At 36.5% G+C, this 21932-nt stretch overlaps 2 protein-coding genes across 2 annotated transcripts in view; one reads left to right on the top strand and one right to left on the bottom strand.

The window, feature by feature from the left end:
• The window catches only part of LOC149420200 (putative inorganic phosphate cotransporter), a 416275-nt gene that overhangs the window by 243154 nt on the left and 151189 nt on the right, over positions 1-21932 (top strand). The window lies entirely within an intron of this gene.
• LOC149420203 (uncharacterized) lies at positions 10906-16855 on the bottom strand. Its single transcript, XM_089636510.1, has 4 exons — positions 16753-16855; positions 12125-15706; positions 11897-11943; positions 10906-11073 (listed from the first exon to the last, which is right to left on the bottom strand). Exons 2-4 carry the CDS (start codon positions 15677-15679, stop codon positions 11061-11063), a joined length of 3615 nt encoding a protein of 1204 aa, XP_089492636.1. The 5' UTR covers positions 15680-15706; positions 16753-16855; the 3' UTR covers positions 10906-11060.

Raw genomic sequence — 21932 nt, forward strand, 5'->3', positions numbered from 1 at the left:
TTGCAATATTATCAGCTCTGTTTGCTCTGTTTAATGAATAAAATAACTCCATGTACCACCTACTACCTACTTATTAATCGAAATGTAATAATATTATTTTTATTCTTAAATTAATGTTCAATGTAAATAAATATATTCTTATATTTATGTACATTTACTGTGTATCTAATTTAGTAACAGCTATTGTAGTCTATTTTTATTATCTATACTTTTGTTATCATGCTTTATACATTTTGTTTATTTCTTACTTTATAAATAAAAACTTTCTTTATTTTCTTTACCCAATATAATATATTGTAATGGTACTACTCCCGAAATCAAACACGAGAAACGTTTTTCTCTATTGAATTGGGTAGTTACGTTAAAAAAAAAACATTTTTATTGTAATTAGTTTTTTTTTAGTTTAACATACATATATTTTTATATAAAAGAAATATATTTTTAAATAAAAAAAAATAAAAAAATTTAAAAAATCCTGGACACACTGACCCCCTAGATTCCTACTCAACCCTAATATTTTTTACCTTCGCAGAACTACCTCTCCCTCCCTTCCTTAAAAAGACCCCCCACATAGCATCCCAAAAGATGACAGAGGTCCTAAGGAAAATTATTTTCCTCAGGACTTCATGTGTGGGGATAGTGAAAAAAGTTATTTATTTATTTTAATTCACGGAAATTAACAGTTTACAATAAGATTGGGTTAGGTAAGGTTTTCATGAGAAGCCAATCATAGATTTCGTCAATATACGAATACATTGTATTTTACAAAACGGTATATTTAAAAATTAACTATTTCTAATTTATTAGAAATCTCTTCAAATTATTGTTAATCGGGTTAAAAATGGGATTTTAATTTGAAGATATTCTTAATAAATTACCAATATATTTTATCTGCAAGTTTTCTCCGTGCAGGTTTTCCATAATATATAATTATGTATACAAATTTCTATGTGTCTAGTGCGGTAGTCGAAAAATATGTATAAAACTATGTACAGAAACTTACATTACAAACAAAGAAAAAAATGCGAACACTTCAGGACCGGTTCTCCTAGTCAAGTGTTCACAAAACACTATTAAGTAACCATTTACATAGAGTTACTGATCATTTTACACCTACTACCATGTTTTATATGAGGAACACTATATGTTTAACTTGCACTTATCATCTATTTACCTGTAAACTGTATGAATGCATAGAAATAAAATTATTAAATTAAAAATAAGATTGAACAATTTTAAAAATCTAGTCCCTTCGATAGCAGACCACTCAATCAAATATCTTGCTGAGTTATTCTATAACAGCTTGCAGAGGTGATGTAGCGAATCGTGTCCAGTGCCAGTGCGGGAGCCAATTAAACATCTCCCCTCGCATCACTTCGTCTCTATTGCTGGACCACATCAGGGCCCGCCATTGATCTCCCCTGGCCCAAAGCCAACGAGTAATCCTCCACTTTGGAGTAAACCACCAAACTATATGATTACGGAATCGAATCGTAATGAATATCTCTTAAAACCCGTTTATTGAATATGATCGGGTCCACTCAATTTGGAATGCAACCACCAAACTATATTATTACGGAATCAAATCGTAATGAATATCTCTTAAAACCCGTTTATTGAACATGATCGGGTCCACTCAATTTGGAATGCAACCACCAAACTATATCATTACGGAATCAAATCGTAATGAATATCTCTTTAGACCCGTTTATTGAACATGATCGGGTCCACTCAATTTGGAATGCAACCACCAAACTATATACCATGTATTGAATATTATCAGGTTCACTCAATTTGGAATGGGATCATCAAACTATATCATTGAGAAATCAAATCGTAATGAATACGTTTAGATGTTACATAAAGGATTTGTAACAATGTGTGTGTGGATCCTGCTACTTATTATATATCTGTCGTTTATGTATGTAGGACCTCTATTATTTACAAATTTTTTGACACATTGGTTGCCACACCTGCGATCGTATCACAAAACCTGAGGAAATCAATCAAATCGAAGCAGGAATAATTCGTTGCTCAATAGCCTAGGGTAGTGTAGAGGTGGGTCCTGTGAGTACTTTTCGTTACTGGGTACAGTGAGTACAGGTACAAAAAATACCTGTTAAAAATACCGGTTACAAAACACTTAGTATTTTGAAACTACCTGGGGATTATAGTATCTGGGGACTATCCAAATCCATGGGGAGGGGGTGAGTAGCTAGATAATTCCTTGTCGAAAAATTCCCCATATTTTGCGACTTGTGACTGCCGAGTAAAGCATATTAGAGGTGGGTTATGTGGGCACTTTTCGCTACTGGGTAAAGTGAGTACAGGTACAAAAAATACCGGTTACAAAATACTCACTAGTATTTTATACCTTCCTGGGTATTATAGTATCTGGGGACTGGGGACAGAATGTAATAAATACTCTGTGGTGATATGCAAGTACTGCAAAAGCAGTGGCAGTGAACGCAACCGTTCTGCGATGTGAAAAATAATTGACATTCAATTAGAACGTCCAGTTAGAATACAAGCTATTTCGGCAAGATGTCAAATATTAAAATGGCGAGGGCGACGTTATTCAGTGGATAACAAAAGTCGAGTTGGTTTTAAAAATTAAAGAAGTAAAGGATGTGTGCGCGATCATCCCGATGTTTCTGGAGGGACCTGCATTTGCTGTCTACAATGAGCTGAGTGTAGAGGATAAGGGCCAAGGTGACGTTATCAAAAATGCGTTGATTTGTGCCTTCGCAACAAACCCGTTTCTGGCCTATGAGGAGTTCGTGACGCGCACATGGCGTGATGAGCCGGTCGACGTCTATATGACGGACCTGAGGAGGTTGGCAAGGCTAGCGGGTGTGACGTCGGATGCTCTCCTCATGAAAGCTTTCATAGTGGTTCTGCCTTCAGTGGTATCACGTGAATTGCGCGCGCAGCCAAAAGTAGAGACAATGCCGCTGTCAACAATCATGGAGCGTGCTAGAGTTCTTATGGCAGAGCTCGTGGATCAGCCTGTCGTGGCGGTGGCTCAGGGCCAACAGAAATTTGTCGCAATATCTCCAAATGCAAGACGGCGTTGTTTTAAATGTGGTGGGCCACACATGGTCAAATTCTGTTGTGAGCAGCTGAAAAGTGTCTGTTGGAACTGCGGAAAAGATGGTCACTTGTCCAGGCACTGTGAGAAGGGAAACGGAAGCAGGAGAACTGGTGCGCCGGCAGCTCTTCTGAATCAGGACTAAAGGCGCTACCAATAATCCAAGTTGCAGTCAATGGAAAGCAGGTGGGTGCACTCGTTGACACAGGGTGTTCTCGTACAGTAGTGATGAGTGGGCTGTGTAGTGTACAAGGTCCTGGTTGTGATGTGATTGCTGTTGATGGCAGTCGTGTATTTTGTGAGGGGCGAGGTGTCGCCAAGATAGTAGTGCATGGTGTGTCGCTACTGGTAGACTATGTGGTGGTGAAAAAACTATTAAGTGCAGTCGATGTTATACTGGGCATGGACGTTATCGAAGAACTGGGTGGTGTTACGATAATGCGCGATAGGTTAGAGTTCGTAAGAAGCAGACTAGATGAGTACAGTGCGAATTGTGTCGAGTCTGGTGAAACCTCGGCAGACAGAATATCTGTTGAGAACAAGGACTTTAAAGCTTCATTCAACGGAAGAAACTGGTGCGTGAGTTGGGTGTGGAGAGGTTCTCCTGCTGAATTAGAAAACACTGTAGAGTGCTATAGAAGCACTAAGTTACCAGAATCGGAGGCAGCTTTTGAAGAAGAGATTCAAAGGTGGATCTCCGAGGGCTGGCTCAGGCCATGGAAGGGAAGCTCCGGTGGTATTCTTCCTTTAATGGCTGTGATCCAAAAGAACAAGGGAAAAGTACGTCCTGTCTTGGATTATCGTGAACTCAACGAGAGTGTCCAGTGCCATACTGGTGAGGATGTAGCAGTGTGTGATGAGACACTTCGGAAGTGGAGGAAGCTACGTGAACCTCTAAAGTTGCTTGATCTCCAATCAGCATATTTACAAGTGCACATTGAGGAAAAACTTTGGAAGTACCAACTCATTAAGTATAAAGGCAAAACATACTGCTTGACAAGATTAAATTTTGGGTTAAAGTGTGGTCCTAAAATCATGACACGGATTGTAAACGAGGTGCTCTCGCTTGACGAAAGGGTGCGACGGGGCACAGATAGCTACATCGATGACATTATAGTGAATGAAAACATAATATCAGCTTAAGAGGTTTGCGGCACACTTGCATACTTACGGTCTCGTAACTAAGCCTCCCGAGAAGCTGGAGGGCGCAAGAGTGCTCGGATTGCGTATTGAACGTGATAAGGTCGGACGTCTTATCTTCAGAAGAGGCAATGACATTCTCATAATGCAAGAAGGATCGCACCTGAGTAGAAGGGAATTATTTTCGATCTGTGGCAAGCTGACTGGGCACTATCCTGTGTGTGGATGGTTAAGGACAGCCTGCAGCTTCATGAAGAGAGAGTGTCAAGGCCAGGCATGGGATGATTACGTTGGCGACAGGGCCCAATGAATGGCTGAAGAGCTTCTGGTGAGAGTGAGAATTGACGATCCTGTAAAAGGGGAGTGGCTAGTGCCTGAATCATTAGGTGATGCCAGAGTTTATTGTGATGCAAGTAATCTGGCCCTTGGAGTTACCTTGGAAATTGAGGTAAGAACTGTTGAAGACGCCGCATGGCTGCGTAAGACAACCGATGTAGCGCATATTAACATAGCGGAGCTAGATGCTGTCCTGAAGGGATTAAACCTAGCTCTCAAGTGGAATCTTCAAGTTGTGGATATAATTGCGGATTCGGCAACGGTTTTGTGCTGGGTGAGATCTACACTTACCGGGAGTAGTCGTGTAAAAGTTTCTGGCATGTCAAAGATGCTCGTCAAGCGGCGTCTGGGATTGGTGAAGGAGATTGTAGAAGAATTTGATCTCACATTGTCGATCGCCCTTGTAGAGTCTTGTAAAAATAAAGCCGATGTACTTACTAGGGTCTGCAAGGCCTGGGTAAAGAGTAGCCATGACAGGAAACGTCATGAAAGAGACTTACAATCTTCAGAGTATGAAGAGAGGTTGGAGATACTTGAAAAAGAAACTGGAGAGCAAACATGTGCTTTAAGCGTAGAAGCTTTACATGCTCAGCATCATTTTGGAGTAGAGCGAACGCTTAATCTTGCCCGGCTGGTTGATCCCGAGGTGAGAAGAGAGGACGTCGATAGATGCGTACGTAACTGCATAAAATGCAGGACAATTGACCCACCGCCGTCAACCCATGAAGCGGGTAACCTCAATGTTGCAACAAATTGGAGTCGCTTGGCAGTTGATGTCACTCATTTCGGTAGGAAATTTTTCTTCACACTCATCGATTGCGGGCCAAGTAGATTTGCCGTTTGGTGGGAAATCGAATCAGAGAACGCAGTTTCGATTGTCAAAAATCTGGAAGAAGTGTTTCGGGAAAGAGGCCCGCCCAGTGAAGTTCTCATGGACAATAGTACTGCGTTTCGTTCCTATAGTGTTGCAGATATGTGTAAGAGATGGAATATACGTCAACGATTTCGCGCGGCATACCGTCCAGCAGGAAATGGTATAGTTGAACGACATCATCGAACAATAAAGAGAACTAATAACTAATAACTAAGTATAATTTGGCTGCGAAGAGTCAGAAGGATGAGGGTGTTGCGCCTTCTAGCTCGGTTCACACTTATTCATGGAGGCACCCTTCTGCGCAAGTGAATATAGAAGAGGAAGTATCGACTGAGTTTGAAGTGGGCGATGTCGTTGCGGTCAAACCGACGAGGAGGAATCGAAAAGCATCTTCCCCCACTATCACGTGCTTTTGTTTTAGGGACAAGATTGACAAGGGTAGACTAGACTAGACTAGAACTGACAGAAGATTGTTTGTTGCATTTTAAACCGAGAGGCTTCTTCATCACGCTGCCATAGATATTATATTCGTTTTCATTTCAGGTCAGATTTTGTATACTTAAAATAAACTGCTCCCAACCGTTTGGAGCCAGTGAGGCATTACCAATTGAGGTGAGGCTGATTGTAGTGAAAAGGGGAAGGAGATGGGTTTGAGAAAGGTAGGGGAGTGCCTGGCTATTCAGATCTGGTCACCAGACAAGGCTAAACTCATTTCAAGCAATTTTTCAATTCTGAATGATGGTCTTACACTAGGGCGATATTGGAACGTACCGTAAGTATAATAAACATTATTTATATTAAATAAATTGTGAAATATCAAAAATTCATCAAATAAAATTTGATTGCGCATGCCTGAATTTGAACCCGCGACCTCCGGATTGCTAGTCGGGAGCCGTACCTCTCGACCACTACTACTGTTTTTCTACTTTCATTTTTATATTCTCAACGTTTCCACTTTTTGTCTTTTTTTACATTAACTCCACACAGGAGACCCTGAGGAAAATATATATCATCTCTGGGGATCTGTGTGGGGGTGTTTTTTTCGTAGGGAAGGGAGCGAACATAGGAAGAGAAGAATGAAGAGAACCATGTATAGAGGAGGGGGAAAACATGGAGGACACAGAGGACGTGTGGTGTTTTTCTTGGAAGATTAGGCAGGTTGTTTGTTTTTTTTATATTTATGATTGCTTGTAGTCAATGCTAATTTTCTGTGTCAAAAGTAATTTGATACTGCCAGCAATAATGATTAAGATGATTGTACTGACGATGACTTGTATATTTTATAAATAAATCAGTGGCCAAGATATATTATATTAAAGATATGTAATAAAAAAAACCGACTTTTGCGTAGCAAGCGTGGCAAGACGGGATAACGGGACGACGCTCTTGCACGGAAAGCATACGGAGCTTCATTCGTTTCTTTCCGCCCAGCCGCCAAAACTCTGTGCGGAATATTTGCTTCCATTCTCGCTTAATTTGGCAATTGATCTATTCTAAATGAAGACGAAGTATTTAATTTGTGATGTATTTCTTTTTGTACATTTTAATAATAATATAATTGTTTTATCATCGAAAATATCAAGACTTGTTTACTTCCAGGTGAGCAAGATATCACAATTAAATATATTAACAACATCCCAACAATTGTCAAATTATCTCCAAAAAACTGACCCATAACCAAAAATCCACATTACGATCTATCAATATTTACTACCAAAATGTAAGAGGACTGAAAACTAAACTAAATGATTTAAGAATTAAACTACCAACCCTTGAATATGATGTTTACTGCTTCACTGAGACATGGTTGACCCCAGATATTAAAAATGGCGAGTTAGGATTTCACTCCCATAACACCTATCGAATGGACCGTGATAATAATACTAGCAACAAAAGTAGGGGAGGTGGTTGTCTAATTTCTATTAATACTAAATTAACCTCAAGAAAACTCAAATGTGCAAATATCAACGTGGAACAACTATTTGTTTTAGTGACATACAAAAGTGAAAAAATAATAGTTGGTTGTGCGTACATTCCACCCTCATCTGATGACCAGCTTTATACTAGTTACTGTCAAGAAGTAGAAATATTGCGAAGAAAATACCCAGACGCTAAATTTATTCTTACAGGTGACTTTAATCAACCCACTGTTCAATGGGACATTAACAACAATAATACCTGCACAAAGTCCACGTCCAATAATGGTTCTCGTGAACTTATAGAAATGTCGTGTTTCCTAAATCTTAGACAAGTGAACTTTATATATAACTGTAATAATAATCTATTAGACTTAATTTTTAGCAACTCCAACAATATAAGTGTACAACATGCAAATGATAACGTTTCAACAATTGATAAATACCACCCACCACTTTTTGTTAAGCATATATCTACACAAATTTTAAATTTAGAGTCTTATAAAGAGAAATTAAATTTTTATAAAGCTGATTATCCCAAGATAAACGAGTTTCTCGCCAAATCAGACTGGAACTTCATTAGTAAATGTATTAATATTAATGACATAATAGTATCTTTTTACTGCATAATTAAGAAATCAATTGAACTTTACGTCCCTATTACAAAATATAGGACATCTAATTACCCCAAATGGTTTAAAAAAGAGCTAATTTGTACTATCCAGGCAAAAAAACTTGCACATAAAACATTCAAAATATCTCGAGCTCCAAATGACTATCTACTTTTTTCTAAATTACGCAACAGGGTGAAAAACATGTCGATCTCCTGCTACAAAGAATACCTGGAAAATATTGAGCAATCGTTACAAAATAAACCTCAAAATTTATTCAAATTCGCAAATAATCTTAATACTAATGAATCTGGTATTCCGTCTATCATATACTACAATGGTAAAATTGCTGATACACCTCAAGGAATTACTGACTTATTTGCCGAATGCTTTGGCGAAGTATATGAAGCAAACTCATCCAATAACCAGATACCTCAATTTAACTCCAATATTTCTATTGATTTTAACGACCTTGTTATTGATGAAATCGATGTTCAGCGTAAAATTACATTATTAGATACTCAGAAATCCGCTGGCCCGGACACCATACCCGCAATTTATTTAAAAAACTGTGTATCTAACTTAAAAGGTCACCTAACCAAAATATTTAATCTATCATTAGCATCTGGCCTTTTCCCACAAAAATGGAAGACCAGTTTCCTTAGTCCCATCTATAAAAAAGGCGACAAAACGGATGCTTCTAATTACAGACCTATTTGCATACAATCAGTAATACCTAAATTGTTTGAATCCGTATTTCTATCAAAATTTATGTTGCAGGCTCGTAAAATCATTTCCCCTCACTAACATGGATTTATATCCGGTAGATCTACACTTACAAATTTAATTATATACGAAAAATATATATCTGATAATCTAAATTCAAAATTGCAAACGGATGCAGTTTACACAGATTTCAGCAGAGCGTTCGATAAAGTTTCTATAAAAATCTTATTAAACAAACTAGAAGTATATGGGATAAAAGGAAATCTACTAAAATGGCTTGAGACCTATTTGACATCTAGAAAACTGTACGTTAAACTATCTAACCATATTTCACATGAAATTGGAGCTTCAAGTGGGGTGCCTCAAGGTTCTCATCTAGGTCCGATTCTTTTTTTGTTATTTATCAATGACATTGTTACAATATTTGAAGGTATCCATTTCCTATTGTTTGCTGATGACCTGAAAATTTACACTATTATAAGAAATTTAATGGACTGTCTTGTATTGCAAAAAAACTTGGATCGATTATATAACTGGTGTAACATAAATGATTTATTTTTAAACATTAATAAATGTCAATCTATAAGTTTTTCTCGAAATAAAAATCCAATACTCTTTCAATATCATATTAACAATGTAAATCTTTCTACAGTAACATTAATAAAAGATCTGGGTGTCGTTTTTGATAACAAGATGACATTCGTCCCCCACATCGATGCAATCACGAATAAAGCACTTAAATGTCTCGGATTTGTATTAAGAACGTCCAAAGATCTAATGTATACTAATACACTCAAAACATTGTACATTACACTTGTCAGAAGCATTCTTGAGTATAATTCCTCTCTCTGGTCGCCTCTATACAATGTACACTCACACAAAATTGAAAGAATACAACACAAATTTTTAAGGCATATAAATTACAAATTACATATTCCATTAGAAAATTTAAATTATAATTATTTAATGCACTTGCTTAAACTACCTGCATTATCACAGCGAAGAAAAATCTGTGATGCTTTATTATTATTTAAAATTATCAACGGTTATTTGGACAGCCCCGAACTAGTGAATATGATAAATTATCAAGTTCCCAATAAGTACAACACTAGACTTCATGCTCCATTCAATATAGTTGCTTCTCGCACTAATTTTATGATCAACTCTTGTCTTCAGAGATTGCATCGTGTGGGGAATGAAACATGCTCTGTTGATATATTTTTTAATAAAAACATCGCCTCCTTTAAAAAGCGTATATGTATGCAGATATTAAGCAAAAATCCTGTTGATTGTTAATAATAATAAACTTAATACTCTGTAACTACTTTCATAATACCTACTTCTTTTTGTATGTAATTGTTGTGTACCTTTTATTTTTGTCATAATAATAAAAAAACTTACGTACATTTATAATAGCAAAAAAAAAAATATATATATATATATATATATAAATATATATTTTAAATTACAAGAATATTACTTAATTTATAAATCGCTAGAAAATGTTTTGCACCACTGCCAACAGGTATGTTTCGAGTTTGTTTGTAATTATGTTTTGTGTAATATTGTGACAATTATAATTGCTGAATGTACTGTAGCCTGAGCCCAAATAAGTATTTGCTGGTTGAACTCCTCTATACAATATACAATTTACTTATCGTATACTAATACTTACCTGTGTTGTGCCAACTTGTCTTTCATGCTCAGCTTATTATCATAAATACTATGTTATACTTCTTATGATGCTATATACTTGTTATAATGCTCCTGTATAATTTACCTTGCATGTAAAAGCCGTCAAGGCGTGAACAAACAAATAAATAAAAATAAATAAATAAAAAAATAAAACTTTCATTTTCACTTCCTTCAGTAAAAAATCAATTTCGTGACGGCTAATATGTTTTTTGTTGATTGATGTTTTCACGTTATAACGGTCATTTTCAGATTAGTTGGACTGGTAGTCTTCAGACCATTCTGAAGATATCCGTCATAAAGTGAAACCAGTCCGGTCATTAATAAAATGGTGGAAGTAATTTACAATGGTGTTTTGATGCATAAAAAGAGCCACATTGAAATGGAATTCCACCGTGAATGAAAGGTTTCAAATTTAATTAAATGTGTTTTGGTTATTCAAAACTGTCTACCTTCATAACTCATGTGTTTGGTTATTGGTACGAAAAGCATAGGAAAAAATTAAGAAAAGAGAAAAACTTAAAGAAATATATTGTTTATTTCATTGTTATCATTAAATACAATTGATTTAATAGGTGCAGCATACTCTACTCGTATATTCACTTGAAGATGTAGGCCGCATCCTTGTTTGTCTGAAGATGATCAGACATTTCTCGATTCCACGACGATGGTTATTAGCAGCATGCTCTGTAAATAAATAAAGAAATAAATTTTTAATGCAACAAGTCGAATGTTTATATGGCAATGAAGTAGAAGATAATACTAATAAATTTAAACGAAACGTGAAAACCGATACCTTTTTATTTTTCATTGTCTTGTTCTGTTTCATGTTTCGTTAAGATTTGTTAGTATAATGTTCTTCTTCAATGATGTACTATATTGATGGGTATAACTTTCAAAAGTTATTACAGCAAAAATTGAATATTAACTTTTTTTTAAAGTCATTATGTGTCCCATATAAATATAAATCAGTATGTTTAACCGAGACACTATCTAGGTTACAAACCAATTCCTTAGAACTTAGGAAGATAGTATTGTTAATTCTGAATTTGAAATATGAGATCGACAAAAATTACGGTCCCAATGGAAGAGAAGTTAGAGGCGTTGTCCCCTGGTATGGCAGAGATCTTGGTTTCGAATCCCAGTTGAGAACGTTCCCCTCTTATTTGTCTATGTCTGTTCTGTATCATGGTTCATTTAGATTTATTAGCATTACCTTCTTCTTAATATGTTATGAAATATAACATTGGGCGTGAAACTTTCAAAATTTATTAAAAATAAAAGTGACTCTAGTAAAAAATGTTATATTTATATCATTAAGTCAATCGAAATTGGTTTATAATTTGCTGAAATATCTAGGGATAGAAGAATGTTATGTTTTTTTTTGTGCAATTGGAAATGATTATAATTTAAACTAAGTTTTTGTACACGTAGGACGAGTTTTGTAAATTTTGGAACAATTCAAGTTATATCAATTAAATATTAGAATTATATGATTAAATATACTCACGACGTTGAAAGCGAAGTCATCTTGTACTCAGAAAGGCCACACGACAGCTGCAAAAAATACATTTACATTACAATAGCGTTCATAGTAGAAAAGCTGAAAAAGAGACTAAATCACGAGAAGTTTTAGATTTCTATCTTAAATAACACATATTTGTAAAATGGGTTTATTTATGACAGAATAACAAGAATAAGGAAATAACTTAATTAAAGAAAACACAAATATACTAACCTCGAGGAAGTTGTATGGCTTGCATTGGTCTAAGCGCTTCAAGAAACCAAAGTCATAAGGCTTGCTCATGTCGTACGGCTTGGACATATCGTAGGGCTTGCTCATGTCGTAGGGCTTGGACATATCGTATGGCTTGCTCATGTCGTAGGGCTTGGACATATCGTACGGCTTGCTCATGTCGTAGGGCTTGGACATATCGCATGGCTTGCTCATGTCGTAGGGCTTGGACATATCGTACGGCTTGCTCATGTCGTAGGGCTTGGACATATCGTATGGCTTGCTCATGTCGTAAGGCTTGGACATATCGTATGGTTTGCTCATGTCGTAAGGCTTGGACATATCGTATGGTTTGCTCATGTCGTAGGGCTTGGACATATCGTAGGGCTTGCTCATGTCGTACGGCTTGCTCATGTCGTAAGGCTTGGACATATCGTATGGCTTGCTCATGTCGTAGGGCTTGGACATATCGTATAGCTTGCTCATGTCGTAGGGCTTGGACATATCGTATGGCTTGCTCATGTCGTAGGGCTTGGACATATCGTACGGCTTGCTCATGTCGTAGGGCTTGGACATATCGTATGGCTTGCTCATGTCGTAAGGCTTGGACATATCGTAAGGTTTGCTCATGTCGTAGGGCTTGGACATATCGTATGGCTTGCTCATGTCGTATGGCTTGGACATATCGTATGGCTTGCTCATGTCATAGGGCTTGGACATATCGTATGGCTTGCTCATGTCGTAGGGATTGGACATATCGTATGGCTTGCTCATGTCGTAGGGCTTGGACATATCGTACGGCTTGCTCATGTCGTAGGGCTTGGACATATCGTATGGCTTGCTCATGTCGTAAGGCTTGGACATATCGTATGGCTTGCTCATGTCGTAGGGCTTGGACATATCGTACGGCTTGCTCATGTCGTAGGGCTTGGACATATCGTATGGCTTGCTCATGTCGTAAGGCTTGGACATATCGTATGGCTTGCTCATGTCGTAGGGCTTGGACATATCGTATGGCTTGCTCATGTCGTATGGCTTGCTCATGTCGTACGGCTTGGACATATCGTATGGCTTGCTCATGTCGTACGGCTTGCTCATGTCGTAGGGCTTAGACATATCGTATGGCTTGCTCATGTCGTAGGGCTTAGACATATCGTATGGCTTGCTCATGTCGTATGGCTTGGACATATCGTATGGCTTGCTCATGTCGTATGGCTTAGACATATCGTAGGGTTTGCTCATGTCGTACGGCTTGCTCATGTCGTAAGGCTTGGACATATCGTATGGCTTGCTCATGTCGTAGGGCTTGGACATATCGTATGGCTTGCTCATGTCGTAGGGCTTGGACATATCGTATGGCTTGCTCATGTCGTATGGCTTGGACATATCATATGGCTTGCTCATGTCGTACGGCTTGGACATATCGTATGGCTTGCTCATGTCGTAGGGCTTGGACATATCGTATGGCTTGCTCATGTCGTAGGGCTTGGACATATCGTATGGCTTGCTCATGTCGTAGGGCTTGGACATATCGTATGGCTTGCTCATGTCGTACGGCTTGGACATATCGTATGGCTTGCTCATGTCGTAGGGCTTGGACATATCATATGGCTTGCTCATGTCGTAGGGCTTGGACATATCGTATGGCTTGCTCATGTCGTAGGGCTTGGACATATCGTATGGCTTGCTCATGTCGTAGGGCTTGGACATATCGTATGGCTTGCTCATGTCGTAGGGCTTGGACATATCGTATGGCTTGCTCATGTCGTAGGGTTTGGACATATCGTATGGCTTGCTCATGTCATATGGCTTGCTCATATCGTAGGGCTTGGACATATCATATGGCTTGCTCATGTCGTACGGCTTGGACATATCGTATGGCTTGGACATATCGTATGGCTTGCTCATGTCGTAGGGCTTGGACGTATCGTAGGGCTTGCTCTGGTCATAAGGCTTGCTCTGTTCGTAAGGCTTGCTCTGATCGTAGGGCTTGCTCTGATCGTAGGGCTTGCTCTGGTCGTAAGGCTTGCTCTGATCGTAGGGCTTGCTTTGGTCGTAAGGCTTACTCTGGTCATAAGGCTTGCTCTGGTCATAGGGCTTGCTCTGGTCGTAAGGCTTACTCTGATCGTAGGGCTTGCTCTGATCGTAGGGCTTGCTTTGGTCGTAAGGCTTGCTCTGGTCGTAAGGCTTGCTCTGATCGTAGGGCTTGCTCTGGTCATAAGGCTTGCACTGGTCATAGGGCTTGCTCTGGTCGTAAGGCTTGCTCTGATCGTAGGGCTTGCTCTGATCGTAGGGCTTGCTTTGGTCGTAAGGCTTGCTCTGATCGTAGGGTTTGCTCTGATCGTAGGGCTTGCTCTGATCGTAGGGCTTGCTCTGGTCGTAAGGCTTGCTCTGATCGTAGGGCTTGCTCATGTCGTATGGCTTGGACATATCGTAGGGCTTGCTCTGGTCATAAGGCTTGCTCTGATCGTAGGGCTTGCTCTGGTCATAAGGCTTGCTTTGATCGTAGGGCTTGCTCTGGTCGTAAGGCTTGCTCTGGTCGTAAGGCTTGCTCTGATCGTAGGGCTTGCTCTGGTCGTAAGGTTTGCTCTGATCGTAGGGCTTGCTCTGATCGTAGGGCTTGCTCTGATCGTAGGGCTTGCTCTGGTCGTAAGGCTTGCTCTGATCGTAGGGCTTGCTCATGTCGTATGGCTTGGACATATCGTAGGGCTTGCTCTGGTCATAAGGCTTGCTCTGATCGTAGGGCTTGCTCATGTCGTATGGCTTGGACATATCGTACGGCTTGCTCTGGTCATAAGGCTTGCTCTGATCGTAGGGCTTGCTCTGGTCGTAAGGCTTGCTCTGATCGTAAGGCTTGCTCTGGTCGTAGGGCTTGCTCTGGTCGTAAGGCTTGCTCTGATCGTAGGGCTTGCTTTGGTCGTAAGGCTTGCTCTGGTCATAAGGCTTGCTCTGGTCGTAAGGCTTGCTCTGATCGTAGGGCTTGCTCTGGTCGTAAGGCTTGCTCTGATCGTAGGGCTTGCTCTGGTCGTAAGGTTTGCTCTGATCGTAGGGCTTGCTTTGGTCGTAAGGCTTGCTCTGATCATAAGGCTTGCTCTGATCGTAGGGCTTGCTCTGGTCATAAGGTTTGCTTTGGTCATAAGGCTTGCTTAAATCGTAGGGCTTGCTATGGTCATAAGGCTTGCTCTGATCGTAGGGCTTGCTTTGCTCATAGACCTTGGCTTGATCGATACGTTCCAACTGATCGCGCATCTCGTTTAGGGACACAAAGCGGTATGTATCATATGGCTTAGTTTGGTCCATACGGTGGAGATTATCAATAGCGTAAGGCTTGCTCTGGTCCACGTTCAGTTTCAAGAACTCTCCAGCGTATGGCTTAGCTTGCTCAATACGCTCAGTTCCTTCGTATGGCTTGGTGGTATCCATATCGTACGGCTTGCATTGATCGACCTCGTAGGGTTTGCTTTGGTCGTAGGGCTTTGCCTTTCCGTACCCCTCATCCATATTGATTACCTGGTGCTTTGCAATAAGGTCCTGGATAGATACAAATTGGTACTTCATTTTTAGTATTAGTTTTCTGTGGTGTTTCTGAAAACATACAATAATCAAATTGTTAAAAAGGTAAGAAAAAACTTTAAAGATTAATCACCTGCTATTATAAAATACTTTAAAAAAACGAATACTTGGTTTGATGCAAATATTCATCAAATATTAATATAACTCTTAAGTTTATTCGTTTCATATTATTCTACCAACTTCGCTGCTTACTTATGGAGGAGTATATTATGATCATTAAAAACAAATGGAATCCAATTGTTCTATTTGAATTCGAGGTACAAAATTTACCAAGCTGTGTTGGAGGAATTAAAAAACTCATAAAAATGGACTCGTTCAAGTGTGCTTGAATCTGAACAAATCTGAGATGCCTATCAACAAATGATAATCAAGGGGAGGACTATTGGAAACATGATAAAGGATGCAGCTACAATCAAAGACTACTTTTCTTTGTTATTATTAAAATTCTAGTAATTTCAATGTTACATAGAAAAAAAGGGAATAAAAATAATAATTGCAAAAAGATTTTCTAAATATAATAGTAAAGCTTAAAGAAATGGAAAAAATTAAACTTTTTGTCAGAATTATAAAATGTAAGTTATGTTAAGATTGGAAGTCTATAAAAATATTAATTTTTTTCATTAATTTCACATTCTTTAACATAAATTGATAACTTTTAATCCGTAGACTATAGTTTCTTCTGATGTTTACACATTACAAACCAAAGGTATCACATTTCGGTGAATATAATATGTAAAATTCAGCTTTATATTCTAAATAATTAAGACATAATGTTAAATATAAGGGCATAAGAACAAGCAGCCATTTGGCGGCTTTGCTGAACTACCTCTATTTTTTAAACATGTTTTATTATTAAATATATAAAACTAAATGTTTAAACTGCTTCAACTGCGCCCATTTCATTTTGGACCCGTTATAATATATAAAATTATTACTGATAATATTTAACGTAGCCAAGAGCTATTCAAAAGTTAAAACAATATACCCATCACATTAAACATTTCAAAAAATCAAATAGCAATTTATAAATATTTACAAAAAATTATGAATTTATTTACCTGGAAGAGCAGAGTAGAAGTTTGAGTTGAAGAAGAATAGATGATTAATCCTTGATCTGACTGTAGACACGGATGCTGTAAGTGAACTGAATACTTCTTGAGAGTGCGAGGGTGTTTTTATACTCTATGAGATTTGTCAAGCTATGTATACGTCCGATAAGGTTATCGATAAATATTCCAGTTAACAATCCGCATGGTGTGATGGTCAGGCGATGTTTTTTGGACTTAGAACTCGCGGGTTTTTGTATTGGGGACTATGAACATAAGGTACCCTGGAAATTGATTACACTTGACCTACATTCTACAAAAATTAACTTGTTTTATTTAAGACTGGCGCAGACCCCTGAAAATCACGGTACAATAATCGTAAGATTTTTGTGAAGCTGAAAAAGTATGTACAAAACACATCAAAACAACAGCAATGTATTGCCGCAGAAGGTATAAAACCATTTACTGCCGCAAAAGGTATAAAACAATTTACACCAGCAGAAGGTATAAAACCATTTATTGCTGCAGGAGGTACAAAACAATTTATTGCCGCAGAAGGTATAAAACAGCAAATATTTAAAAACAACATTTTTTCGATCAGTTATAATAATAATAATAATAAATTCTTTATTCCAGAATGTGGGAAGGTAAGTGCAATCCCACACATTCGATAGACAGTTTAAGTACATAGTTATAACATACAGGGATGTGTGAGAACATATTATAAATATATAAATAAGAATAAAAATAAAACAAAATCAAAAATAAAATAACGAAATAAAGGAAAAAAATAGGTATCATAAATATTTTTTAACTTTAAAAACGATGGGGGAGTATTTTTTTGTCCTTCTCAGTTATGGAAGTTATCAAATTAAATTGTCTGAATTCTTGACACATCAGTTACAATTTAATAGTATTAAATAATTTTCTGTTTAAACATTCTATTATAGGTACTTTATCGGTTGTCTGATTTCTTGACTTTTGTCAATTTCAAAATTGGAGCTGATTGATTAAGTGACACTATTTCGAAACAAATCCGAGTTCATTGAACCAGAGTTGCAATGACTCAATGAAATTAGTGGGTTTGGTGATGATTCTCACACGGAGAAAAATGCGTAGTGCTAATTTATTAATAATCTCTTTAAAGTATTGGTAATCAAGTGTGACAAGAATTTTAACGGTGGTCCATCCTCTCTTCCTATCCCTATGGGGAAACTGTATGAAAATAATTTTATATTAGGGTATAAAGACGTTGGATTTTGGTAGGTATTTCAGGAATTAGTCTTTTAGAATTTCGTCTTTCTAAATTTCGGCTTTCGATATTTCAACTTTAGATTTTTCGGCTTTCAGGAAGCTTGTTCTAGAAAATAATCCAAACTCAAAGTTTTGAAAGGGAATATTTAGAATTCAATTCTTTGCTTTGTTAAAAAAGTCACTTTTTATTATTTATATGATTAACTAACTAACGTTTCCTTGCAGGGGTAGGCAGAGAGGATGGATCGTCATACAACTTGGTCTTGCACACACTCTTTGCTTCATTCACATTCATACGTTGACTCATACTGTAATTCTAGCTCTTGACATGGCCCGACTAAAGTTTAGTAGTTAATTCAGTTGATTGCGCCATAATCACTGACCTTTCTAACGTTTATCATTATATTTTTACTCATGCCCACATCGTTTCTTCATATATTTTTGTTTTTTTTACTTTTTTCTTTAAAAACAAGACAAACATTCCGGGGTTACCAATAACCTGCAAATGATTTGAAAATGTTGTACTACCACCACAGTAAGCGGAAATGTAGCTTATGTCGTGACGGAGGACTCAGCCAACCGAGCAATTGAACTCACGGCACCAGGGTGAGAACGTAGACTCGATGCCAACTTAGCCACTGACCGGTTAAAGTAACATGCACAAATAACTTAATAAAAGTAATATAAAAAAACAAAACCGCTAAAGTGCTTTTAAGTTACCCAATGAAATGTCGCATGCTATCTACGGGTACAAAATGCAAATTTGACGCAATATTCAATAATAAATGGTATGTATATTTCAATTTAATTAATTTCTTACGAATTTCGTAATTTTTCATTTTTTTAGAATATTGCTTAGAATAACATTGTTTCGGAAGAGAAAATGTTATTTCATATTAAAAGCATTGTCATGTTGAAAAATTAACAAATTACTGAAAGGTGGAATTTTATATGCTCGGTAAATAAGTACGATGTTTACCGCAATACTAATAAATTTTAATGAAGGATTCGTGTGTGCAATATTCCACGTTCAATGAACTTTTGATTTCATATTTCGAACTGCTTTAATTCAGACAAGTGGTGAATCAGGTATCAATTTGTTTTGTTATCAATTAATTAATAGAGAATTTATACTTTTTTTCGTTGCAATTAAAGATATCTAAATCAGAAAGGATGTTATTATATTATGTCGAACACAATCTTATAAGACAAGCGTAATGATTTGAATTTGTTTGCATTATTTTTAATCAAAACGACACGTGTACCGCGTATGTATATACTTTCAAATCAATTATGTCTAATAAGTCATGTCATTCAGTAATGTTGTTTACATAATATAATAATAATCATTAAAAAGAAAGATTAATTAGAACTACGCTAACAAAGTTTAATTGCCATCATCCAAATTCAGCTATAGAACGAGTTAATTTACCTAGAAATTTAGGAGGTAGAGGTATAGTCAAAATAACTTCTTTGAAACATAATCAGGTAGAAATGCTAAGAACTTTTTTCCATAGGAAAGCTCATAGCTCAGAAATGCACAAAATAATTTGCAAGGCAGATATAAATATTACACCTTTAAATTTATACGATGAGAATGCCAACATTTTTATAAATCCCAACCAGGAATTATTAGATTCCTGGTCAAATAAAATTTTACACGCAAAACACTTCAATTATCTCAACCAAACGTATGTTGACAAAATTTCGTCAAACAAATGGTTGAGTATTGGAGAGTTGAGCGCAGAAATAGAAGGATTTATGCTTGCCATTCAGGATAGAGTCATTAATACTAAAAATTATAGAAAGCATATAATCAAAGATACAAATCAAATTGATGATTTGTGTAGAAAATGTTTGGCTTTTCCGGAAACTATAGAACATATTATATCGGGATGTTCTATATTAGCACCGTCCGAGTATACATTTAGGCACAATCAAGTTTTAAAAATAATTCACCAAAATTTGGTAATTAAACATAACTTGATTGACTGCCGTAATGTAGTACCATATTATGAATACGAACCAAATTCATTTTTAGAAAACGAATTTTATAAAATATATTATGATAAAATTATACTAACAGACCGAGCGATTAGTCATAATAGACCCGATATAGTTTTACATGACAAAATTTAAAAAATAACTTATATCATTGATGTCGCTATTCCAAATTCCTGTAATATTCAAAAATCTGTTAGTGAAAAAATAAGAAAATACACAGATTTAGGAAATGAAATAAAAAGAATTTGGCATTCTCGTACTATAAAAATATTACCATTCGTTATTTCGGCTACTGGCATTATACCTAGCTCTCTAATTAAAAATTTAGGCGTATTAGATCTATCAAAAAAATTATATATAAAGATGCAAAAGTCGGTCATTTTGAATACATGTAGAATAACAAAAGATTTTTTAAATATTTATGTTGAGGGATCAGTAGGATTTATAGGCCCTGTTAGAAGTTCTACCGAGCCCAACCCTCTGATATGAAAATATCTGGAGTCGGTGAATTATTTTCCCATTTGATCTCTGGTGAATTGACGTGTTGTTCTTGTATTGTTTTGTATTTATTTTGCTTATATAATGCACTTACATAATGTTGATTGACTAGATGATCATTTGTGGAAAAGTGAGTGGAAGGGTTAAGTTTTTCCTTTGGGGAAGATTTAACCCGGACAACTAAATCAGAAGTTAAAAAAAAAATTATATAATATTTACATAATTTCAATAATGATAATAATAACATCTGCAATTTTTTTTACGTTTACGTACACTCAATAAATCAACTTTATTACAATAAGATTATTATTATAAGATCGATTGTGCAAGTCATTTCGTGATTTTTTTTCTGAATCCATTCAATTTTGCATTTATATAATATTTATGTAATGCATAAATGGAGAACACATAGTCGACGCAAACACTAAATGGCTACAAATAAAAAAAAATATGCAAAGTATAATTGTTTGACATGAAGATGTTCGTGAATTATTTTGTAATTCTTGTTATTAAAACAGGCATTTTGGCTGCTTTGTTTATAATTTGATTATTGTGACATTTATATTATTACTTATTATAGTTTTCATTTAACAGATAATTGTTATTTTTTTGTCATTTCTTGGACCATATAAAATAACTGGTTATTCTGAAAACAAATAGACCCCGTAGTAAGCGTTCAAAGATGGTTTGAAAGGGAGATATGTAAATATGAATGTTAGAGGGAGCGCTCGTAACTCGTTTGAAGTAGAGCAAAAATCTCTCAACAAATCCTTTAGTTACATTTAAAGATAAACTGTGATTTTTTTCATATCTATGACAATTTTTTTTTTTTTTTTGTATTAGGCAATTCACCCTAAAAAGAGTGCTATGTGCCGTTAAAATTAGGGGAGATGGTTATAATTTTATGGGAAATCTATACGGGAATAGGAAATCTCAAATATTGAAGTCATTCAAGTCTATGAACTTGTATAGAACTGAGAAAATGCGAGAATTGTTAAGAGAAAGTAAATAAGGAATACTAAGGGGAGATTGGTGGGTGATTTTTATAAGTAAACGATAAATGCCTTTGAAAGATGAATGATTTTTACAATTAAAGAAAACATGATCAAGAGTCTCATTTTCCATGCCGCACTGGCAGAGTGGACTATCTAGGACCCGGATTTTAAACAAATGGGATGCAATGGAGCAATGACCAATTCTCATTCTCGAGATACAGGAAATAAATCTTTTGGATTTTTTCTTGCCGTGGAACCAAGGTTTACTTGGTATATGATTTTGTATTCCAGCATAAAAAGCACCAGTTCGGGTTTTCGTATTAGACCAATTTTCTTCCCAGGAGCGAATCATATTGGATTTAAGAATTGGGATGACGTCAGAGATAGGAATTCTAAAATCTAAAGGATTAGAGCCAGAAATTGTTCCAAGTTTAGCTAGAG

Source organism: Hesperophylax consimilis, chromosome 10, assembly GCF_061612785.1.
Source record: "Hesperophylax consimilis isolate HC1 chromosome 10, BYU_Hcon_1.0, whole genome shotgun sequence".
Lineage (NCBI taxonomy): Eukaryota > Metazoa > Arthropoda > Insecta > Trichoptera > Limnephilidae > Hesperophylax > Hesperophylax consimilis.